This window comes from Onychostoma macrolepis, chromosome 21 (genome assembly GCF_012432095.1).
Source record: "Onychostoma macrolepis isolate SWU-2019 chromosome 21, ASM1243209v1, whole genome shotgun sequence".
In the NCBI taxonomy this organism is placed as follows: Eukaryota; Metazoa; Chordata; class Actinopteri; order Cypriniformes; family Cyprinidae; genus Onychostoma; species Onychostoma macrolepis.
The window spans coordinates 4,630,114-4,656,817 of record NC_081175.1 but is presented as its reverse complement, the minus strand read 5'-3'; the positions used below and the strand labels follow the sequence as shown (position 1 = coordinate 4,656,817).

General features: G+C 38.2%; 1 protein-coding gene across 1 annotated transcript; it reads left to right on the top strand.

The window, feature by feature from the left end:
* Window positions 1–5,626: 5,626 nt before the first annotated feature.
* On the top strand, window positions 5,627–25,853 carry LOC131529385 (glutaredoxin domain-containing cysteine-rich protein 2). The gene is made up of 3 exons (XM_058759068.1): window positions 5,627–5,950; window positions 19,354–19,563; window positions 25,680–25,853. The coding sequence occupies exons 1-3, from the start codon at window positions 5,627–5,629 to the stop codon at window positions 25,851–25,853; spliced, it is 708 nt and encodes a 235-aa protein (XP_058615051.1).
* The last annotated feature ends 851 nt before the right edge of the window (window positions 25,854–26,704 follow it).

The following is a 26,704-nucleotide window of genomic DNA, read 5'->3' as shown; positions in this document are numbered from 1 at the left end:
ATTTAACCAGTTTAATATGGAGAGGCACTGAAATGTCGACCTTCGTTTATGTGTTTTTGACCTACACTGTACAAGACGTGAGAACAGTCCGCTATTTATGCTACATTAGCATGGACTCACTAACTTTAACATTAGCTAGTTTTAGTCAGAGATACCTTGCTAAAGCACAATATAACATTAACGTTCTGCTTGAGCAGATACAAATTGTAACTTAATGAGTGTATGACAACCAGAAAATGAACGTCTTCATTTGTATTGGGGTGAATACTTAGGGACATTTTGCTCTGTTTTGTTTGGATTCAGGAAATGTAATGCAATAAATTATATTGCCCATCCTCTCAGGATACCTGGAATCAGTGTTACGAGTACCCCAGGCATCGTTTTTCCATTTTTGAAGCATAAACCCCATAAAATCGATGCGAGCTTCGGATCTTACAATGTTTCTCTATGGCGCTGAAACCTAAAGATGTCCGAGTTCCGCTCCCCGTGCAACTGATACTTGACTGCCATTGGCTAGTCTGCGTTTGAGGGGAAGGGCTTAGCGATAGGTCAATTGAAAGTGGGGACAAAATGTCATGATGAAATAAATGTTTTTCTGTTTTTAAATGCATGTTGGCCACAATTATTCGCACCCCTAGAAATTCTTATGAGTAAAATATCTCTGAATTATATTCCCATTCATATTTAAAAAATTTTTTTTTAGCACACTAGGGTGACTAGGAGCATGAAATTGTCCAGCCATGACTTCCTGTTCCACAGCATTATAAATATGAGGAACACAAAGACTAAATTCCCTTAACCATCCATCACAAGGAGTAAAACAAAAAATATAGTTCTGATGTGCAGAACAAGATTGTTGAGCTTCACAAAATAGAAAGTGGCTGTAAGAAAAGAACTAAAGCATTGAAAATCCCCATTTCCACCATCAGGGCAATAATTAAGAGGCTCCAATCAACTAAGATATTACAAATCTGCTTGGAAGAGGACGTGTGTCTATGTCGTCCTAATGCACGCTGAGGAGGAGAGTTTGAGTGTCCAAAGACACTCCAAGGATCACAGCTGGAGAACTGCAGAGAGTAGTTGAGTCTTGGGGTCAGAAAACCTTAAAAAAAAATTGTCAAACAGCCCCTACATCACCACATTCTGTTCGGAAGGGTTTCAAGAAAAATTCTCCTTATTCATCCAAAAACAAACTCCAGCATATTCGGTTGTCAGACACGACTGGAACTTCAAATGGCACTGGCTTCTATGGTCAGATGAAACTAAAAAAAAAAGATTTTGGAAACAAACCGACCAGATGGGTTTAGTACAAACAGGGATAAAAAGTAGGCTACCCCATGTCCATGATTAAATATACTGCTGGATCTTTAATGTTGTGGGCCTGTTTTTCTGCCTGTTTTTCAAGGTCCTGGACATCTTGTTCAGATGCATGGCATCATGGATTCTATCAAATACCGACAGATAAAAAATCTAAACCTGATTGCCTCTGTTAGAAATCTTATAATGGGCCGTGGTTGGATCTTCCATCAAGACAATGATCCAAAACAAACATCAAAATCAACACAAAAATGTGTCACTGAGCACAAAAGGAAACTTTTGCCATGGCCATCTCAGTCCTCTGACCTGAACCCTACAGAGGTGACATGGAACTGTGAATCTGAAGGATCTGGAGAGATTCTGTATGAAGGAATGGTCTCTGATCTCTTGTCAGGTGTTCTCCAAACTCTTCAGGCATTAAAGGAGAAAACTCAGAGCTGTTACCCTGGGAAAAGGAGGTTGCAATAATTGGGTGCCAATAATTATGGCCAACATGAACTAGAGAAAGCATTTATTTCACATTATTTCAATTGTTTTACTTCAATGATAGGTTAGAATTTTGTGAAGTTTTTGATTGAAAGATCAAAAGGATAAACAATGCAGATTTATTTTTACAGCCAGCTTAGCTCATATTCATATTAGCCACAGCCATATCACCCTGCAGCCCAAGACCGGTTGCCCATGGAAGCTAAGCAGGGCTGAGCCTGGTCAGTACCTGGATGGGAGACCTCCTGGGAAAACTAGGTAGCTGTTGGTAGAGGTGTTAGTGAGACCAGCAGGGGGTGCTCACCCTGTGGTCTGTGTGGGTCCTAACGCCCCAGTATAGTGACGGGGACACTATACTGACAAATGAGCACCGTCTTTCGGATGAGACGTTAAACCGAGGTCCTGACTCTCTGTGGTCATTAAAAATCCCATGATACTCATCGTAAAGAGTAGGGGTGTAACCCTGGTGTCCTGGCCAAAGTCCCGCCACTGGCCCTTATCAATCATGGCCTCCTAATAATCCCCATCCACTTGATTGGCTCCATCACTCTCTCCTCTCCACCTGTAGCTGGTGTGTGGTGAGTGCACTGGCGCCGTTGTCCTGTGGCTGCCGTTGCATCATCCAAGTGGATGCTGCACACTGGTGGTGGTTGAGGAGAGACCCCCCACATGATTGTAAAGCGCTTTGGGTGTATAGCAATACACAATAAAAGCGCTATATAAATGCTTCATTCATTCATATTCATATTCATTCATATGTTCATAATTAATGTGATGATCTACACCTGTGGTTACTCTTACTACCACACCAGTTGCTTAAAAGTCATTGCAAATTGGCTCAGAAAAGGTTAGTCCTGAGAAAAACTCTAGCAGCATTTGTTTGCAGATGTTACTTGGTTCGCTACTGTGTATCTAAGTGTAATGACATTCAGACATTTTTTAAGCGTGATTTAAATGTTCAGATAATTTGGGCCACTGTAGTTTTCATTAACCGATTCCAGATAAATAGATTGTTGAGAGTTCCATTATAAACAAACATGGCATGATATTCCATCAATACCAGATACTCTAGCCTGCATCGAAAATAATTAACTCTTTTCCTGAGATGAAAGGTTATGCCATCACATATTTTTCCCCAACAGCGTGTGCTTTTACGACCATCTGGAAAATAAGGAACTGATGACATATCATCAGAGGCATCATTAAGACAACATCTAAAGCACTCAGAAAAATGATGTCCCAATGGAGGTACCCCGCAGAAAAATACAGTCTCTAGTGACAGCTGAAAATAAGCCCGCATGCAGATTAATAATCATTTAGTACAGCCTAGTTGGAGACTTGACACGTTCAATGAGTCTTTTACTGAAAGGCACACAAAACAATTTCTCACATGAATGATTTCATAGTAATAGCAGATATGAATACAGGGAGGAAAAAGAGGCAAACCATCTTTGCAGTTGGTTAGAATGCAATAACAGTCAACTAGGGGGATAATTGCAAGATGGATGTTAGAATGCACAAGGGTTAATGTCAGCCATTTGTTAGATACTGTCTCAGTAAAATGGCTCCCTGCTGGCTGATCTCAGGGATTTCTGCTGTTTTACACACTGAAAGCTGCCGAGAAAGAAATAAAAAAGATGCTAATAGCATTTAACTATTAAAAACAATGCCATCAAATGTGTGTAGGAATGTGACTAATCTCGCTGTAAAAAATGAAAAGTTGACTTGACTTGATTTCAAGGCAACTTGAAAGCATAGCTTTTTTTGAGTTTACTCAACTTTGGACCAAGTTGTTCACTCAACCCAAGTCACTGAGTGATGTCACATGTCTCTTTTTTGTTCAGCTAACTCATTTTTGTTAATTAACAAAACTTTTAATGCTTTTCCAATGTGTCTCAATAAATTATGTTCTGTGAACTTTTTTTCTGTGAGTTTTTTCTGTGAGTTTTTTTGGTTATGGCTCAGTTTTGGGTGTCCGTAAAACTCACAGAAAAACTCACAGAAAAAAGTTTACAGAACATAATTTATTGAGACACATTGGAAAAGCATTAAAAGTTTTGTTAATTAACAAAAATGAGTTTGCAAAACAAAAAAGAGACATGTGACTTTACTCAGTGACTTGGGTTGAGTGAACAACTTGGTCCAAAGTTGAGTAAACTCAAAAAAGCTGTGCAGCAAGTTGCCTTGAAATTTTAAGTTAAGTCAACTTTTCATTTTTTACAGTGCTTTTGTAAACTAATTTCAATTCCAAGATAGTCTGCATTGTATAATCTTAATTTTGTTGATTTGTTTTTGAGTTTTATTGTATGAATTTTATTCTTCTGTCATCATAATAAGAGATTTCCGTACCAAAAATAAATAAATAAATAAATCGATTAGTCAATCAATCAATTATTACAGAATAATAATAAAAATAATAATCTTATAAAATAATTTTATTAAATAATTGCTTAATGGCAACTTTTTTTACTGTAATTTTTGGAAATATTTTTTACATACACTTTTAACCTACTTTTTATTTTTATTTATTTATTTGATTATATATATATTTGTTTAGTTTTTTTTGTTTTTTATACAGAGCATAATTATAGCAATTTAACAATTTAAGCCATCAATCAGGCCTAAACTGCAAATGATTTCTAACATATAATACATCATACAATTTTTTACTAGCAATCATCTTGAATTTATGGGTCCAGCATCATGCAAAAAAAAAATAAAAAAAGAAAGAAGAAAGAAAAAAGAAAATCAGCTACATTGTAGAAACAATTTATGCCACAATTCATTTATTACACAGCTCAAGCTAATCATAATTTGAAATTAGTTAGCTATATATTGGGGTGACCAAAATTGAATTTATTTTAAATACAGCAAAAACAACATAATTTATATAACAGAAACTGAAAATATAATACATGGTACAGGGAATCGAATCATTGAATCTTTTTTTTTTTGTGTGATTTCTGAATGAACCAATTCACTAGAATGAATCAGACTCACATAAAGTATGTCCCAATTTGCATACTTTCACTATTCTATGCTGTTTTGTAGTATAAATAGTGCAAGTAGTGTGTTCACACTAAAAAAATCCTAAAAAAAAGAAGTGCACTATACCCAGATGATGCACTTAAAAACCAAAACACAAAGTGTGAAATGATGGATACTTCATGCTTCCACAAATCAGTGGAGGGGAGGGGCTTTCAGACTCTGGTTATGAATGTGCATTAGTGCATGAGTACATATTGTGTAAGTGCATAGAATATAGTGAGTCATCACAGCTATAGGAGTGTAGGAGTATTGAGTATTTAGGATGAACCAAATCACTAGAATGAATCAGACATTGAAAACATGACATAGCATGAGTAGCATTCATCTGTGATCTCTACATGCCTGTCCTCATGGCCCAACAACTGGCATTTAAAACAAAAGAGATATTGACTTCATTTCATATAAGTATATACACTACTTTTTATTTCAATCTTTACACTGGAGGGAAAATAAATAAATAAATAAAACATACTGAGTGCACTCACAACGACATTACACTCAACATAACAGTAATAGTAAGGAATTGACATTCATTACAGGTAATGCGTAAGCAATATAGAGGCACACCTGCTTCTCTCCTTCAACCATCATTATTTGATGAAACTGTGAGGTCTCAATTTCCAACTCTCCTGTTGTGCACAAGATCCCCTGCTCAATAATTCATCAGGGCTATGGAAAGCAGCTGGACTGCCCGAGTCTCTCCTCAATACTTATCTTCCACAGTTCTTCCTCCTGTTCTTTACAAGACCATTGGGAATTTCAGCTGCAAGGGACCATGGAGGAGCTTCAGAGGCACCCAGACAACTTGATCGAGGGCAAGCCCAGGAAAGTGAGGTTCAAGCTGGCCTCGTCGTACAGTGGCCGGGTGCTGAAGCACGTGTATGAAGATGGACAGGAGCTGGACAGTCCAGAGGAGCAGTACCCTCACAGCTTCATCCACACCAAGATGGAGATGGGACATCTGTGTGGCTTAGAAGACATGCAGGACCAGAATTTGTACCCTCCAACAGGCCTGATCGCCCAGAGGATAAACGTCTATCGAGGAGTGACGGGATGCAACTCCCTGGCGTGTGGAGATCTCCCAGAAGGGGATAATAAAGTAAGAACGCACTGCACTGAAAACTAGATTGCTCTCTTTGGACTGAACTTTGTTGCTTATTTTAGAAAAAAAAAAACATTCAAAAGATTAATACAGGACATCCATTCATACAGTACTTATATTAACTGAAGTATACTGACTCTTCTCTTCTGTGATATATATTTTTAATTCCTGTATTGAAACTGTCCTTATATAATGAGAAAAAAAAATCATAAAAACAACATTCTTGAAGATAAAACTTTACTATGTAGTGTATTATAATAATATTAATTCAAATAATAAAAACTGCATTCTGCTTATTAATATTGGGGGTAAACAAATGTGGCAAATCTAAAGCCACATGTTCTGATCAAAACGTCGAGATGCAACCAACATGCAGAAAAAAATACAAAATAAAAATAAAGTCAAATAAAATTATATCATACATATATAAGAGGCCTGTCAAGGTTAGAGTCTACAATCTTATATCTTATATCATATATATATATATATATATATATATATATATATTTTTTAACAAGGCAAGGTTAAGTGCAAAGTGCAATGTATGAATGAATAATTTTAATAATATTTTACTATTAAATTCAACATGTTCAAAAACATAGGTACCCTCACATGAATGGAAAATGTAAGAAAATATGTTATTCGTTTTTACTTGAAAATTACACCACATGACATTTTGAGAGTCGTTAATTTGAATGTTTCTTAAAAATAGTTCTAAAATATAATTTCCAACCAACATGAATTTAAAACATATTTCTAAGAACAACTTTAATTAATATTAACAATCTTCTTTGTCTTTTACTATTGTTCATAATTAGGATTATGGATTTGTATAACCCACCTCTGTTCCCACTACGGAAATGAAATATGAGGAAAACCTCAAATCACTCTTATTGCAGAACACTGCAATTGCTACTTCTCTGATTCTTGCCTGAGAGACATATAATATAGTAATTCCAAAACTTACACTGAAGAGATCTGAATATCATATGGTTTGAGTCAGCAACCATGTAGCAACCACCAACAACACACTAGCAACCATCTAGACCATGCTAACAGGGCCCTAACAAAGACTTCAAGATTTACCAAGATGGTGCACTCCTATTACTTATGAGTAGAAGAAAGTGCAACATGCAATACAACAGATTAGTCCTGCCTTCTCAAGTAAAAGAGCCAATCGCTAATTGGTAAAGTCATTGCATCACTGCAGCTACCTTTAGATTTCATTGGTGATTTAAAATATGAAACTTATACAAAAGCTCAGCTTTGGAGAATTTGATGTTTCCCCATTGAAATGACTTGCCTTAAAGGGACTTTGGTCCTATAGACCAATCAGAACCTTAAAAATGTCACTGAGCAATCAATTATTATTACTGATGTTCTCTTCACTAATGTTAACATCACTTTCAAAGGATGCTTCTATTTTTTTTGGAGATCACGTGACCCTTCGACAGCAATGCACGCGTAGTCCTTCGCTCTGCTCACTCTGTCAAATAATGTATAGTCCTGTCAGTAAATTTCGAACCGCTCTGCATTTGACCCATCATGAGTACTTCAACAGTCAAAGACGATCGGAAAAGAGAGATTGAGCAATCGCCAATAAAGAAAAAATTAAAAGATTCCACCATCTCCAGAGAGGATCTCGACGGTGCTATTGCCAATAGTATCAAGCTAGCACCTAAAGAGCAGCAAAGTACTTTGGATTCAGTTGTGGCCTGGACAGTAAGAGACGTGGTAGACTCTGTACTGACCCCAGCATTGCGTGACCTGTGTGCGGACATACAAGCGACCAAGAATTCTGTTATAGAGCTAAGAGCAGAGCTTGAGGCACTAGCAAGCACGGCGAAGCAGACACGTGACCGGGTCGATTCCGTTCAAGCAGCTGCACGTGAGGATAGGAGGACAGTCATGGACTTAAGAAATCAGCTGGAGCAACTCACTGAGAAGATGACTGACATTGAGGATAGGAGCAGGAGAAATAACGTACGACTGGTGGGGTTGCCGGAGGGGGCGGAGGGCGCCGATGCAGCTGGCTTTCCTCAGAGCTAATCTTTCCAAGTAGATCCCTTCACTGAAAGGCCGTGACATCGAGATTGACCGGGCCCATCGCGTGTATGATGGAAGGAAAAACTCTGATCGGCCGCATACTCTCATCTTCCGTGTGCTGAGATGGCATGTCAGATCGGAGATCCTGAGGGGTGCTTGGCAGGCATATCCGGTGAGATCAAAATCACTACGAATCACGTGATTGGGACAGGACAGGAAAAAATGTCATCGGGAGTGGGCGGGACCGGGAATAGTAACTTTATACACAAATATACCTTTTATATAAATAAACTATAAACTGTATATTTTAATTCTGAACTCAATTCTAGTTGCCCTGTCTCGCTCTCCTCCTGTTTGCTTTGGTGTGGCTGGTTAAGTGAATGACGCAGTCCGTGACGGACAGATCGTTAACAGCTGGTCTATGTGGTAATACACACTATCATTCATCGACCTCAAATATGGCTTTTCATCTGAAAGATGTATGTAGTAGCAACTTTACATGGCCGCTCAAAATGATGTTAACCTAGAGAAATGTGCGCTACTGAAGTGTTTGTGTGGAGAGTGGAGCTGAATAGCGCGCTCGCTGCAGGACAGGCGCCGGTGTGCTCACTTGCTCTTAAAATCTCCGTAATTTTTGGTCATACAGATAAAAGTAACCTAATACATCTTTCGAATCTGTAAAGACTCGTTTATTTGTGTACACTCAGAATAACAACGAAACGTTGCACTTTAAAGCAAACAGGGTGCGCGTTAGGTCTCTGAGCGAGAAACTTTGAAACTCCGTCTTTGAAAAATATATAGAGAGAGTGAAATGTCTACTTTCAAATGAAAAAAAAAAACAAAATTCAAATAGAAAACGTTTGTGTTAGCATGGATGATTTAAATTAAATTTTAATGTGTGCAATGTAGCCTACACTGTGCATAAACTGGCTTTCAGTTCAATATAATAACAAAAAACTACATTTTGGTTTTTATTCAACTAAGGTGGGCACGCTGTGATCTGTACTATATTTTTACTGTAACTGACAGATTTCGCCAAAAAATTAATTAAAAAAAAAAAACGGGAGTGGGAGTGGGAGGAATGGGAGTAATTCTTCTGAGAGTGGAACGGGACGGGATCTTCCCCCAGTTTTTTCGTGGGATTGGGACGGGACGAGATTTGTTTTTGTGGGAGTGGGATGGGAGAGTTTTGAAAATGCACTTCCGTGTCACCCTCTAATGTGCACAGGACAATGTCACGCTGATGTTTTTTCCCGACTTTAGTCCAGCCACAACTACCAAGAGAAAGAGCTTTAATCCAGCCTTGAAGAAGATGACAGCACTTGGTCTCCAGCCCTTTCTCACCTATCCGGCGGTAATTAAACTACGGCACAAAGGTGAGCAGATGATGTTTGACTCTCCTCAGAAAGCGGAGGATTTTATCAGCTCACTGTCACAGAAGAAGACATATGCTGCAGCTCTACAAAGCAATAGGAAAACAGCGGCTGCCGTCTTCATGTCTTCGAGCTTGGTGACCGGGATGGAGGCGATTCCAGCTGCCCAGGAGAGGATAATAACAAGGTGGACATGGACACTTGTTGAATCTTTTTTTCTCTCCTCTCCCTCTCTCTCTCTCTCTCTCTCTCTCTCTCTCTCTCCCTCTCTCTCTCTCTCTCCTCTCTCTCTCTCTCTCTCTCTCTCTCTCTCTCTCTCTCTCTCCTCCTGGGATATTGTTCATATTTATCCGGCACAACTGTCTCTTTAAAGGTAAGACTAACAACCTTTTTTTTTTTTTTTTTTTGGAGGGGTCTAATGGAGAGTAGGTTTAATTACAAATATTTTTGACTATGTGGGCCTTTTGGGGACATGTTTTGCATTGAAGTGGACCGGTCATGTATCATCATAATTTTTTGTTGCTCAATCAGACCTACATTCTTGGTAATGTGCAATCTGAGTTGTTTCTTGTTTATAGTTGTTTGTTGTTCCTGTTTCTGTGTTGCTTTTATTTTTTACAACACACATTCATACTTTTATTTATTTTACCTTATTTCTAAAATGATTTTTCATCTAGGTGGTTTGGTATCTAGAATGCACACCAGCGTTTACATGTTACTTACAGAATGGGAGTGCTTTTGCTTTTCTTCATTTACTGAATACAATTTTGGGATTATGAATATTCAATGCATACTCTAAATATTTCATCACTGAATGTGAATGGCCTAAATTCTGCTGTGAAACCTACTTGTGTCAGTCCTCTGTCGTGTGTGTCATGTGTTCCCGCCTCTTGTGTCCATATTTGGTCATGTTCCTGTCCTTGTTTAGTGTGATTATTAGTTAAGTGTTGTCCAGCTGTGTTTTAGTTATTATCAGTAATTGTCATGTGTATTTAGTTCCTGCCTGTTTAGTTAGTTTTGGTCTGGTCTACTCGTTATTCCCCGGTGTTCCTGTCCGTGTGAACCTTGCCTTGTCTTGCCCTGTCCTGATGTCACCATTAAAGACTATGATTTTGAAGTTTATCCTCGTCTCCGTGTTCCTCGTTCCTCCCTGCTGTGTGCACCGTGACAACTTGTGTATTAGAATATTTACACCTTAAATTGATTTCCTGTGCACTGATACAAGAGACACATTTAAAACAATCTGACGTGGCACGTTTCCAGAATAAATATTATAAATTGGCAGCCTTCTCCTTCGCTCTTAATAAAACTAAGGGGGTGCTTATTCTTGTTAACAGGAAGTTACGTTTAACAATTGAACATACCGGAAGTGATGAGGGGGTAGATTTGTTTTTATCTGTTGCAAAATACATAATAATAGGTTAGCATTGGTCTCTATTTACAGTCCGAATGAGACAGACAGTGCATTCTTTACAAATATTTCCAAAACATTACTTGAGCAGACTGATTGCCCATTGGTAGTGGGTGGTGATTTTAATGCTGTAGTAAATCTCAATCTGATACAACAATCAATCCATCTTCTAAATTACTGAATAAATTTATCACTGAGCTCAACTTAATCGATCTTTGGAGAATTCAGAATACTAAATCTAAGGACTTCACTTTTTTTTTTTTCTAATAGACATAAGACTTTCTCTAGGATAGACTACATATTTCTCGGCCCATTTTTAATTTCGTCTAATTGCTCCATCTCTATATTACCAATTTTATTATCTGATTATTCTGCTGTGTTGTGCAATATTCTTCTTTCTGATATTAAAGCCAAATCCCCTAGATGGCGCTTTAACATGTCATTATTAAGTAATCAGACTTTCATTACTTCTCTGAAAGACTATATAAAGGAATTTCTTGAAATTAATATGTCCTCTGATGTGGATCCTCAAATAGTGTGGGAAACGACCAAGTGTGCTATACGAGGATTCTGTATATCTTTCTCTTCTTCTCTTGCCAAAGCGAAAACTCACCAGTTTACACAATCAGAAAATAAAAAGCCGAAACAGATTTTGATGAACCAATTTGTAAGCAGTCTTTAGATAAATTGGAATTGCCTCAGATCTCACAGATGGATAAAGAATCTTTGGAGGCCCCATTAAGTTTGGAAGAGCTCCACATCTCTCTAAAAAGCCTTCAAAAGGGCAAATCGCTGGGTCTAGATGGTCTCCCCCCTGAATTATATTTAGAAATTTGGGATTTGGTAGGGACACTTATGCTTAATTCATTTAATTTTGCTATTGAACATGGTGTATTTTATAGAGATCAAAAAACATCATTGATATCATTACTTCTTAAAAAAGGGAAAGATCCATTAGATTGCTCCAGCTACAGACCGATATCACTTATCCCATGTGATCTAAAAGTCTATGTTAAAGTTTTCGCTTCTCGTATGGAGAAGGTAATTCATAGTTTGATCAAGGAGGACCAAACCGGTTTTATCAAGGGGCGCAATGCATCTGACAATATGCGTCGACTCTTTCATATTCTTGACATTTTCAGACTCTCATCCAAGCCCTTGTGCGTTTTTTTCACTTGATGCAGAAAAGGCCTTTGACAGGCTAGAGTGGAACTATATGTGGGCAGTTCTGCAATGTTTCGGCTTCGGTGAACATTTCATTTCTATGATTAAGGCATTATACCACTCACCTGCAGCATCAGTCTTGACTGGTAATATTATTCCCCACCGTTCCCTTTACAGCGGGGAACGAGGCAGGGATGTTCGCTTTCCCCCTTATTGTTTTGCTTATCTCTTGAACCCTTAGCACAAGCCATCAGGAAATCTGAAGTATCGATTAAGATTCATGATCATAATCATAGTATTTCATTTTACGCTGATGATATTATTCTATATTTAGACCACTTTGATGTTTAAGTCTCTAGTATGATTAAGGTATTTGATCATTTTAGTAGCTTATCAGGATACAAAATAAATTGGAGCAAATCTGCTTTAATGCCAATTAACAATGTTAAAGTTAATTCTTCTATTCCCTCATTTATCCCTATTAAGGAATCTTTCATCTATTTGGGCATTACTATTCATGAAAACATCCATAAGATTGCCAGAGACAATTTTTATAGTATCCTAGTTAAGGTCAAAAATGACATTCAAAGATGGAAGAATCTTAAAGTCTCTCTTCAAGGAAGAATCTCCACAATTACGATGAATTTGTTACCTCGGTTTAACTTTTTTTTTCTCTATGCTACCACTTTCCCCCCTCCAGGTTACTTTAAGGAGATCAACTCCATAATTTCTCATTTTATCTGGAATGATAAATGCCCCAGAATCAAACTTACCACATTACAACATCCTAATCACACAGGAGGATTGGCTGTACCAAATTTTGAATTATATTATTGGTCGTTCCATCGTAAGGCTCTTCATAATTGGATTGATCCTCAATTTAAAAGTTTCATGGAGAGTGATTGAAGCTGACAAGGTTAAACCAAATAGACTCCAAGATATTTTATTTACTGGCACAGGGAAAAAAAAGGTGATAATTATAAATTTGGTCAGGTTGTGGCTAATTCTGTTAAAATCTGGAAAACGGTTGAACGTCTGATAGGAGGACCCTTCAAATTTTGTAGCAGTTTATGGCACAATTTTAATTTTGTATGCGGAAATCGTCCATTTGTCCAACCCTCTTGGTCTTCTTTAGGCGTAAACACTTGCGGTGATATATATGATAACCAGGGCCTCTGTTCATTTCAGACATTAAGAACCAAATTTTGTTGATCAGCATCCACATATTTTGTCTTTCTTCAATCACGTTCTGCTCTCAAAGCGTATGGAGTTCCTTGGTCATCTCCCATCTCCTCTTATCCTATGCGGGATTGGATTGCACCATCTTCTGGTCGGCCATCTGTTTCCTTAATATATAATAAAATTATTGATTGCATTACAAAACCTCTTTCTATTCAATCTATTTGGGATCTGGAATTATCTAACCTTGATTTGTCTGTCGACTGGGAGAAAGTGTGGTCTAACCTCAGCTTAACATCTAAAAACTTCATCTTATTCATGTCAAATCATCTTATTCATGTCAAAGTCATTCATAGAGCATTCATAACTCCTTACAAAAGATTAAAAATGAAACTACAACCAAATTTTAAATGCCATATACAGTGGGTACGGAAAGTATTCAGACCCCCTTAAATTTTTCACTCTTTGTTATATTGCAGTCATTTGCTAAAATAATTTAAGTTCATTTTTTTTCCCTCATTAATGTACACACAGCACCCCATATTGACAGAAAAACACAGAATTGTTGACATTTTTGCAGATTTATTAAAAAAGAAAAACTGAAATATCACATGGTCCTAAGTATTCAGACCCTTTGCTCAGTATTTAGCAGAAGCACCCTTTTGATCTAATACAGCCATGAGTCTTTTTGGGAATGATGCAACAAGTTTTTCACACCTGGATTTGGGGATCCTCTGCCATTCCTCCTTGCAGATCCTCTCCAGTTCTGTCAGGTTGGATGGTAAACGTTGGTGGACAGCCATTTTTAGGTCTCTCCAGAGATGCTCAATTGGATTTAAGTCAGGGCTCTGGCTGGGCCATTCAAGAACAGTCACGGAGTTGTTGTAAAGCCACTCCTTCGTTATTTTAGCTGTGTGCTTAGGGTCATTGTCTTGTTGGAAGGTAAAACTTCGGCCCAGTCTGAGGCACTCTGGAGAAGGTTTTCGTCCAGGATATCCCTGTACTTGGCCGCATTCATCTTTCCCTCGATTGCAACCAGTCGTCCTGTCCCTGCAGCTGAAAAACACCCCCACAGCATGATGCTGCCACCACCATGCTTCACTGTTGGGACTGTATTGGACAGGTGATGAGCAGTGCCTGGTTTTCTCCACACATACCGCTTAGAATTAAGGCCAAAAAGTTCTATCTTGGTCTCATCAGACCAGAGAATCTTATTCAGGTGTTTTTTAGCAAACTCCATGCGGGCTTTCATGTGTCTTGCACTGAGGAGAGGCTTCCGTCGGGCCACTCTGCCATAAAGCCCACGACTGGTGGAGGGCTGCAGTGATGGTTGACTTTCTACAACTTTCTCCCATCTCCCGACTGCATCTCTGGAGCTCAGCCACAGTGATATTTGGGTTCTTCTTTACCTCTCTCACCAAGGCTCTTTTCCCCCGATAGCCTAGTTTGGCCGGACGGCCAGCTCTAGGAAGGGTTCTGGTCGTCCCAAACGTCTTCCATTTAAGGATTATGGAGGCCACTGTGCTCTTAGGAACCTTAAGTGGGTAGTGCCACAATTCTGTCTCTGAGCTCTTCAGGCAGTTCTTTTGACCTCATGATTCTCATTTGCTCTGACATGCACTGTGAGCTGTAAGGTCTTATATAGACAGGTGTGTGGCTTTCCTAATCAAGTCCAATCAGTATAATCAAACACAGCTGGACTCAAATGAAGGTGTAGAACCATCTCAAGGATGATCAGAAGAATATGTCAATATGGGGTGCTGTGTGTACATTAATGAGGAAAAAAATGAACTTAAATGATTTTAGCAAATGGCTGCAATATAACAAAGAGTGAAAAATTTCAGGGGGTCTGAATACTTTCCGTACCCACTGTATGTAATACTGCATCATCCGGTACTTTTCTTCATAAGGTTTGGGAGAGTCCTATCGTCATTAATCTATGGACACATGTAAACCTGGTTTTATCCTCCTTACTACAAATTAATTGCTTTGCTAACCCAAGTTTGTGTCTTCTTAATGATGATTCTCCTCTCTGTATGAGCTTAATACAAAAGAGAATGTTGTTTGCTGGTTTTACGGCTGTGAAGAAGACAATAATACAGAACTGCTTTACACTGCACATGTGTGCAAGAACATATTGGATCCATAGTGAAAATAGTGACTTGTGAATGTACAACAGCGCGAATTAATGGGACCAAGCCCTCTACTATTGATGCTTGGCAGTGTTTTTCCTTTAACATACTTGATTATATAAAGGAATGACTTGTTTTGTTTTTTCTTTTTCTCTTTTCCTTTTGACTGGACTCTTTAAAGTATTGATTATATGTCTGTTTTTTTGTTGTTGTTGTTGTCTTGAATAGATGTTGTGATGTTATGTGAAAAAAAACAAAACAATAAAAAGTTGATAACAAAAAAAAGATGCTTCTGTTTTTTCAGTTGACTAATAAGTGTTTGCCTTGATTCTGATTCACAGTGTCTGCTGCTTTTATCATGGTACTGCGTAAAAGTTTCATTATATTTAATAATGCTTTGCAGTGTCAAACATCATTCCAGCCCATGTAAGTTTAATATCTATTATTTTTTCCCCCACTTTATGAGCACACTGGAATGAAAATTGCCCTGTTCACAGTAATCATCATTTCATTCCTGTGGGACATTTTGCAAATCTTGCAACAGTAACTAAGGTGGGCGAAGTTTAGAAAATGGTCATTTGATGTAGGCGAAACACAATGTGTGTTTTGTAAGGATTCCTTATTGTCCTCCTCATTAGGTTTTTTTTTCTGGCATTGAAAAGTAAAACATTTCTTGCCAGATATTCTTGTTTTGTTTTAGTCCGTGGTCACAGTGATATTTATGAAGTCTCAGTTTTTATGCTACACTGTTACTAATTCATAGTTCCCAGATCTAATAATAGACCCACACTCCAACACAGCTTCTAAACATAGGCATGCAATTATATCTCATCCGCATAGAAATGATCAGCTTTCCTTTCCATTGTTAACTGTGTTGTGTTTCTCTGCCTCAAATCTGAAAAAGAAAAGAACATCACTCAAATATATAGACTGAACAAACATAATCAAACAAGGTGGATCTTTACATAAGATTGAAGGCTAATTTGCTTCATTGTGTTGTATTAAGCTTACATTTTCATTAAAATGTCACCTGTGACATGCTGTTGAAAGACTAAACTGTCAAAGATCCTCTGTTTTGAATATCAGCATGTCAAGAAAAAACTGACAGGATATTTATCACATTTTTCATCATCAGATCCCCGACATTTAATCTAATCAACTCTATCAATGTCTCAGAATTGTAAAAGCCAGCCATAGTACAGTGGGTAACGCACAGGCTCATGACGCATAAAGGGCATTTGGCTCATGTGGATGTAGGGTTCAGTCTGGCCTGCGTCATGTCCCAAACCTGTTTCCCATCTCTTGCCCCAGTGGTTTCCTTTTTTCTCTTGACCTGTCCTGTCCTTAAAAGACCTAAAAATTCCAGTAAAATAGATCCAGAGTACATACGATTAACATTTTACATTGTTTTACCTACACTATGCATATTACAAGATATTACAATGTTATTTAACATAATGCAATGCAATTATGTAATTGCAGTAGGGCTGCCACAATATCATATTTCACTCTACATGATTATCACAATAACAATATATCGCCATATATATATAGAAATCTTGAACAGATAAAAAAGAAAAAAGTATTATAAAAAATAAATAATATAAATTATTATATAGGCTACTGTCACGAATCCGGTCTGTGGACTTCCGTCCGATTGCCACCAGAGGTCGCCCTTCCATTATACTGACTCTCACACTACACAGACTGTTTCACGTTACCTTGGACTACATTTCCCATCTGCCATTTCACTAATCTCACCTGAAACCAGTCACACACACTATATAACACCCACTCAGATCCTGCTCAGATCACCGAGTATTGTTTAGCGTTTATCGCTCTCCTAGTGATAGCTACATTACAGAGCCATTCCAAGTCTAAGTCTAGTTGAATCTTGTTTATTGCCTGAGTCATTCGTGTCTTGATCCTAGCCTGTGTTTCTTGTCTGATTTCTGCCTTGGATCTCTCTCTCGTCTTGTCGTTTGGACTCTATTTGCCCCAGCCTGGACTATTATCATGTACCTGGATTATCTCTCTTTGTTTTGCTCACTGAATCACGTTCGCCACCAATTGACCCTGTCTGCTCACTGGACTGCTCTCATACCTTGCTCTTGCTCGTGCCATATCTGTTTGCTGGTGTTCGACCCTGCCTGCGTTTTGACCATGTTTATTAATAAAAGCTTGCATATGGATCTGCACGCCTCTGTCTTTCCATTAAATATACATATTATATAATAAGAGTAGGGTACAATGGGGCTAAAGGCTCCCCTTAAGAAAAAATGTGCTATTCACTGCGCCTAAAATGTATAACTGCAGAAAAACAACAGATTTTGTGTGAAAATAAATAATTCAAGTTTATTTTGTTTAAAGATCTTATAAATGTATGAGGTGGCAAGGGGGGCCTTTTACCCCACACACGGGGTAAAAGGCACACAGTATTGATACCAATACTTCAGCTAAAATAATGTTGCCTACTAATGCCTAAGTTAATACTTGTTCAAAACAATCACTTTAGCAAAGTTGTACTATTTTCTGCTTATTTTGAAAAATAAAATAATATTTTTTTTATAAATATACTGTCATTAAAATGTTAATATAAAAAATATATTTTAAAATACAGAAACAAAATCATTTTAATAAGTAAAGATTCTGAAAGTATTGAAGGAGATCCAATAATAATTGAATATATAGGCTATTTACAGTAGTAACAACAAATTATATTTTATTATATGATATGATTATCATTTTTAAATATGGTTTCATTCTAAACATGGTGATTATCTCTAATATGGACACCCAACATAATATATGATGTACCATCTGAATCTAACCATGTCATGTCAACAAATGGAAAAGTCAGCCATCTATTAATTATCGTGTTAATTACTGTTCACCTTTAGCCCCAACAGCAGGGGAGCTTTTTACCCCAAATACCATACTTTTACATATTCTTTCGTTATTTAAAAACTGTTGCTTTAATTATCTTAAACAAAACTGAAAATCATAAAGACGACCTTCATCTCAAAATATATGCATTAATTTGAGCGATTCTCATTTGCTAAACTTAAATCTACAACATTAAAAAAAAACCCCATAAAATATTAGATCAAGTAAGCACAGAATCAACTTCGCGCTGCTGCGCGTGATCGCCTCAAAGATCAGATAAATATCCACGTGCATCTTAAAAAGCGAATGTTTTAGCCCTGTACCCTAATTGTTAATAGTCTTTTAGTGATAAATTTATATACAGACACTTCATATTAAATAGTATTTGATGACTTATTACTTGTATTTAATATTAATATTACTTTCAGTAAAACATTTGCATTGGGTTTGTAAAAGCTGTATTTATGCACGTTTTGGCTTGAGTTTTTTTTACATAATGCTATTCTGTCCAGCAGGCAGCATTGGAGCGTTTAAAAACAGTGAATCAATTTGCAAAGCAAATGTTTCAGTTGATTCAAAGCTTTGAAAAGGTTTGTTTTTCTCATCAGTACAGCATCAAGGTACAACAATTTATGAAAATAACAACATATAACTCGCGTTATAGCAAATTTTCTGTGTGAGAGCACCCTTCAGCATTGAATATGAATTAAACATAGATTAGACATGTAATAGTTTAGAGCTGTGCACTTTTCATGTCATTGTTATCGCCAATACCGATATACCACAACACCCTATTTAACGCAAAATTATTATTATTATTATTATTATTATTATTATTATTATATATATATATATATATATATATATTCAGTATATCGACCACCCCTAAATTGCAGTCACAAAAATGGCGTTTTTAAAAGCAGATACACAAAATAATAACATAGTAAGTTCATTAGTATTATACATTACTTACAATGTGATTACATAGCAACAAACACTATGAATGAACTGTATGAGACTGCATGAAATATTCTATGAAAAAGTATTGTGGGGTACATGGTACTATGAGAATATCATTGCACTTTGCTACTGAATGACTACTATATTCGAGTACCACCTCATTCAAGACTGTAATGGTACATAAAATAAAAACAAACAAAAAAAACACTTTGAATATTTTGCTTAGTGATTCTGTGTTTGTTCATACAGGCACCAGTATTAGATTTTGGAAAGATTATTATCTACACCAGCAACCTGAAGATTATTCGAGCTCCTCACAGAAGAGGAGAATCCGGAAGGAGTCCTCACCGCAGCCGGGACAGGAAAGAAAGCTCACCAGGACGGGAGTCCCGAAGCAAAGGGAAACATAGAACAGCACGTTCCCGCACAGAGGAACCAGACGCAATGACTGAACAAAAGGTATAAACAGTCTAAGGTTCAGTAGACTGTAAATACTCTGTCTCAATGCTCTTTACTTCTGTTCTACTAGAGTGACTTTAATTAGTCTGCTCAAACCATGGTTGCTCATACTTACGGTTAGGAATCTGAACAAACTTTGTCATGTAACTTGTACTGCTAAAGACATTAATTATATCTCAAATCTTTGGACTTGTTCAGGAAAAGTATGCTGTTCCAAGTGATCAGACAACAAAACAAACAATCCCATAGAGTCCTGGTGACATGTTCTTTTGATTCAGTACCACTGAAGTAGCTATTTTCATTGTTCCATATACCACTGTCTCAAAAAAAGATAACACTGGTTTTCTCACTTTGTTCATTTATCTGTATGGCTGTGGTACAGTATATTTTGTAGTTTCTCAGAGCTGCATTCTACTTGTTTAACTCATAGCATTCACAAAGCAATGATTAAGACTTTTGCAGAATGTTATCTACTGCTGAACCACAATTCGTCATGAATAATGACTGTTTTCTAAAATACCACTGAAAATAATGAACCATGACATGAATCCTTGTACTGTTTTCACTTTCATAAATCTTTTACTCTAATCAATCTTTCTGTTCTGTCTTTTACGAAAGATACACCCATTGCAACATTATGTCAAATATGTACATTAAGACCAGAAACAAGTGGTAATAAACCTCAGTACTCAGTGAAGCAATAGAGTTTTCTCCTAATATTTCTGTTATTAAGCTATAATAAGGTCAAAATATTAACTCATTTTAACTAACTTGCAAGCAGGATTCTCTTCAAACTGTAACTGACCATACAGAAAGAGTTTATGATAATGACTCTATAGCATGCACTTTAGCATACTTTTAAATACAGTAGTTATTATGGAAGTAATACAGTATAAAACGTGCAAACCGAATGTAATATTTTCAGAAAACTAATTGCATTATTTACAGTTAAATAAAAATGTGGTCCAACTTTATATGAGGTGTCTTTAACTACTGTGTACTTACTTAAAAAAAAATAAATAATAATAATAAATAAATAAATACATTGGGTAACACTTTATTTTAAGGTGTCATTGTTACACGTTACACTTACTATTATAATAACAACTATTTACACATAATTACATGCAAGTAACCCAAAGCCAAACGCTAATCCTAACCATATAGTAAGTAAGTGTCACGAATCCTGTCCATGAACTTCCATTCACCCTCCACCAGAGGTCACTCGCTCACCACGTGGACTCTTACACTTCACAGATCGTTACACTTACACTGAACTTCAGTTCCCACAATCCACTGCACTCATTACACTCAGCTGCAGGCAATCACACGTCTGATCACACAGCTGATTCCCATTTCACCCCCTACTTAAGCCATGGACTTTCTCTGCCTCACTGCCGAGTATTGTATGCATTATCGCTGCCCTACAGAGCTTTGTTAGTTTCCCTAGTCTTGCCTGTTTCGGATTGTGTTTTCCCCTGCCTGGACTCTTGCTTACGTTGTGGATTACCTCTCTTGTCTAGCCCCTTTTGATACTGTTCGCTGTTGTATGAGCCACGCCCGTTTTTGATAACTCTGTGCATTGCCCTTTATATTCTTGTCTGCCATTGATCGACCCTGCCTGTTATTACCACGTCTCTTGTCAAATAAAGCTTGCATATGGATCCGCACGTCTCACGTCTCGTCAGCCCCGTGAAAGAATACTCGGCCACACGAGGATCCATCGGCTTTTCTACGGAACCCTGGCCAGGTATGGACCCTTTTGACCAGCTGCTCGACCTGAGACAAGGGAATTCATCTATTGAGGATTACGTCACTCAATTCTGTGAGTTATATTATAGGGTACCCTTGGATGAGGTCATGTTAAAAGACATTTTCCGCTTCGGATTAAATGAGCCCATTAAGTCATGTTTATCTGAAGGGAAGTTTGATTGTAAGTTAAAGGACTTTATGGACTATGCTTTACTGTGTGCTAACTCTCTGTTTACTGTGGGTGTCGCGGAAGAGGAACGTGACACCGCGTCTATGACGGTAATGGCGGACGCACCAGAGCACGCTCACAAGATGGCGGCAACAGCGGATCCCGTTCACAAAATGGCGGCCACAACAACACCCTGTCATGTCATTGCTGCCAGTTATGAGCCAAATCAAGTCACAGTTAATGTCAAAGATCCAAGTCAAGTCTCAGTCGATGTTAAAGAGCCAAGTCAAGTCACAGTTGATATCAGAGAGTCAAGTCAAGCCACAGTTGATCTTCGCGAGTCAGACCAAGTCACAGCTGTTCGTCCAGAGTCACAGCATCACGTCACAGCTGTTCGTCCAGAGTCACAGCAGCACGTCTCCGCTGACCTTCCAGAGTCGGGTCACGTCTCCGCTGACACCCCCCCCAGATCATCAAGGTCAGTCTTCCATTATCCCAGTCTGATATCCAGTGTGAGGGATTCACCGCTGGTGTCTGCACTCGCAGCTGGTATCCCCAAACCCACTCTCTCTAGCCCTCCTGTTCCTGAACTAATTCCCCTGTCTGAAGTGCTTCCCATGATGGGGATCACTTTATGTTGTGTTTGGGCGGCATACACCACCGCAGCACTGTCTGAGGTGGCGGCAGCTGCCTCAGCTTCTCCAGAGGTGGTGGCACATGCTGCAGAACCTCCAGAAGCGGCAGGGCTCACCTCAGCCCCTTGTATGGTGGTGGCGCTCAGTAATGTACTCTCAACCTGTTGTGTTGTGGTCGAAGAGACCATTACTAAACTCTCCCTGTGTCCTGAGTTTACTGCTGTAGAACCTCCAGAGGTGGCGGCAACTGCTGCAGAACCTCCAGAGGTGTCAGCGGTATCCGTCTGTGAACTCTCGTTCTGTCCTGTCACGGCTATGGAGGCCGTCAATGAACTCTCGTTCTGTCCTGTCACGGCTATGGAGGCCGTCAATGAACTCTCGTTCTGTCCTGTCACGGCTATAGAGGCCGTCAATGAACTCTCGTTCTGTCCTGTCACGGCTATAGAGGCCGTCAATGAACTCTCGTTCTGTCCTGTCACAACTATGGAGACTTATTACGAACTTCCTGTGTTCCCTGCCTCGGTCCTTGGGTCCGTGCATGTTCTCTCTCCTTTTTATGTCTCAGTTCTCCCTAGGTCCCAGGCTCTGCTGTGGGTTCCTGATCCGTCGTGGTGGGCTCCTGCTCTATCTGCTCCACCATGGTGGTCTTCTGCTCCGCCTGGGTGGGCTCCAGTTCCGTTGACTCCGCCCTGGCTTCCTGCTCTGCCGGCTCTGCTATGGTCCCCGGCTGCTCCACTTCCACATGAACCTGGCCCTCCGTCCCTCCCCCTGTTCCGCCTCCGCTCCACCACCCTCCTGGATATTGTAGGAGCGTCTGGAAGCCGCTCCTTGGGGGGGGGCTATGTCACGAATCCTGTCCATGAACTTCCATTCACCCTCCGCCAGAGGTCACTCGCTCACCACATGGACTCTTACACTTCACAGATCGTTACACTTACACTGAACTTCAGTTCCCACAATCCATTGCACTCATTACACTCAGTTGCAGGCAATCACACGTCTGATCACACAGCTGATTCCCATTTCACCCCCTACTTAAGCCATGGACTTTCTCTGCCTCACTGCCGAGTATTGTATGCATTATCGCTGCCCTACAGAGCTTTGTTAGTTTCCCTAGTCTTGCCTCGTCTTGCCTGTTTCAGATTGTGTTTTCCCCTGCCTGGACTCTTGCTTACGTTGTGGATTACCTCTCTTGTCTAGCCCCTTTTGATACTGTTCGCTGTTGTATGAGCCACGCCCGTTTTTGATAACTCTGTGCATTGCCCTTTATATTCTTGTCTGCCATTGATCGACCCTGCCTGTTATTACCACGTCTCTTGTCAAATAAAGCTTGCATATGGATCCGCACGTCTCACGTCTCGTCAGCCCCGTGACGGTAAGTACATGTAGTTAATTAATAGTACTCAGTACTTAAATGTGTAATTACACTGTAACAAGGACACCTTAAAATAAAGTGTAACCATAAATAATATAACATACAAAAACAAATAAAAATAAAAGTTAAAATGTACCTATTGTGTTCCTGATGTAGGAGTAGGGTCAACAGTGTGTAATTACAAAAGTATTTACAGAAATTAATTACTCATGTAATTACAGACATTTATTTTTAAATATAAATATGTACACAATAAGTACATTGTACATAAAATTAATTTAAATTTAAGTACATAGTAGTTAAAGACACAATATAAAGTGGGTCTGGAAACTTTATTAAATGCAATTAGTTGAACTTTTGATGCTTTTTGACCCACTAAACTAGGATTCAAGTACATCTTTATATGGAATTTAATATGGACTCCTTGTCTTTTAAACATAGTTAAAGTGTACTGTTAAATGTACTGACAAGCATTTGTTTTATTCACACATTTAAAGTATTACATTGCACTTATAAGTCATGTAATGTAGATGTAATTACACATTTGAATAAAATATTTCAAATGTGCTTAAAAAAATGAAGTAGGCATTATTAGATTAGATTAGAGTAGATTAGATATAATGCATGGAGTCTACTTTAAGTACACTTAAGAGGACTTTTATTTTATTAATATTATAACTGAGTAGTTTTTTTTTTTTTTTTTTTACATTTAAGAATTAAAGTACACTGCAAGTGCACATTCAATACAATTAAGCACACTACTTTTTTGCAAAAATAAATAGTAATTATTTTGTCCAAACCTGTGTGACTTTTATGAAAGAACATATTTTGAAAATTAAATTAACGCTGTTTTCTTTTTTTTTTTTTGACTATACAATAAGTAAATTGACCCTTCAAACATAAAGGTCAATTGTGACAGATTGCTATAGCTCCTTAGTTTTAGTGGCACATGGACCAATCATCTCTTTGTCTTTACTATAGTTATATAGCACGAAATAAACATGAAAGGCCCTCAGAAGGTGTCTCGTTTCAACCGTGGAAAGACGTCAATACATTCAAATCCATTAACTATAACAATTCAAATCCATTAACTATAATCTACTCTGGATTGTTTGTTGGACAAAATGGCAGATTTGCTGTTATGATTGGTCAGATTTCCTGTCAATCAAGTTCCTGGTGAAGGGTGAATTGGACCCATCTTCAAATATTCTTCAAAATATTTTCTTTTGTGTTCCACAGAAGAAGGAAATACAAACAGGTTTGGAACATTAGGGTGAATAAATGATGTGCAAATTTACATATTTGGGTGAACTTTACCTTTAAAGGGGTCATATGATGTGATTTCAAGTTTTCCTTTCTCTTTGGAGTGTTACAAGCTGTTTGTGCATAGATAAGATCCCTGAAGTTGCAAAGATTAAAGTCTCAAAACCAAAGAGATATTCTTTATAAAAGTTAAGACTCTGCCACGCCCCCCTAAAACAGCTCATTCAAACACGCCCCACATTCACGGTGTGGGGAGATTTGCAAAACACCGCCCAAATGTATACGCAAAGAAAGAAGACGTGATTTTTATTCTCGCTGTAGTATTGTTGCTGCCGCCAGCGCCATGTTCTGGAGACGCTGTGTGTTTCGTTGTGAAAGCAAAACTACTTTGTTTAGGCTTCTATAAGAGGACACAACTAGAAATCAGTGGTTAAGTTGTATTTGCAACACTGTTCCAGAACAGTTCAACCCAAATATTAGAGTGTGTGCAGCGGATTTTAACGGAGGACTACTTCCTGAACCTGGGAGAGTAGCCTGCCAGCTATGCTCAAAGACCGTTTCTATAAAGTGGGGCAATTCCAACTTTGCAAGGACAGTCCGGTGCTTCTGACTCACAGCCTGCAAGTACGTTGCCTTATTTGAAGAATTTGCCACTGACTATTCAAACACGAGTTTTGAGTAACAATAAGAGGAGCAACAATAATGTACAGTATGTGGAAAATAATGTGTTTTTAACCTTAAACCGCATAAACACATTGCATTACACCAAATACACAAAATGATGTTCTTTTTAGCAACGTCATATGACCCCTTTAAAACATGAAAGGGCAGCAAGCAGGTTTAGTGTGCACTTGGCTTCATCATTTTGCTTGCTTGTGTACCATGCTTGTTTGCTGTTTGTTTACTTGTTTTGTTTGTGCAGCAGGAAGCAGGCTCCTGTGGACAGTGCGGAGGTTCAGGTTGTGCGCCATGCTCCCTTTGTCATGGCAGCAAACTGTCCATGCTGGCCAACCGCTTCAACGAGTCAATCAGAGAGCTGCGCTGTCCAGCGTGCAACCCCCACGGCCTAGAGCGCTGCCAGTCCTGCACACACTAACACATCTTCTGCTGCCAAACTGTGTCGGATGGAGATCAGACCCTTTGAGGTGTGAACGAAAGTGCATTTTGGATTAGTGCTTAAATATGAGAGCTTGAGGGCGGAATGTGCTGCTGGAAAGTACTGCAATGAAAGTTAATACAGATTCACCAGACAACCGGTTAACGAGAGGAAAGGAACAGATGAGGAATGGAGAGAGAATTTTTCATTGCTTTTTGAGGGATATACATTGCACATAATACTACATATGAGACATGGATATTTTTTGAATATGAACAAATTAAACACTATGGAAGCTTGTTTCCGCCACTGAATAAGAATAAAAAAAGGTAATTTCGACTTTTATCTTAATTCTGACTTTTTCCCTCACAATTTCAAGCTGTCATTTTTTCTAGACTCACAATTCTGAGACATAAAGTCAGAATTACTCGTTTCCACCACTGAAAAAAGGTAATGGCGACTTTATATTTCATAATTCTGACCTTATAACTCACAATTGCAAGTTTATATCATGTAATTGTGAGAAAAAAAGTCAGAATTGCAAGATGTAAACTCACAATTGTGAGATAAAATGTCATATAAAAAGGTAAATATTTTTATTTAGTGGCCGAAAAGCCTTCCATAAACAAAACTACAACTCTGGCACAAATAAACTGATAGCACATTAGAAGTGTTGTTTAATTACCTTCATGACTTTTTGACAAAATGATGATTCTTCAATAAGTGGAAATTTTCTATACTCCTAGGCTGATTTTAAAGGGGAAAAAATATGGAAATTCAACTCTTTTCCATATTTTCCTAAAGTAGTATTTTTAATTAATTTTATATGTATACACACACACACACACACA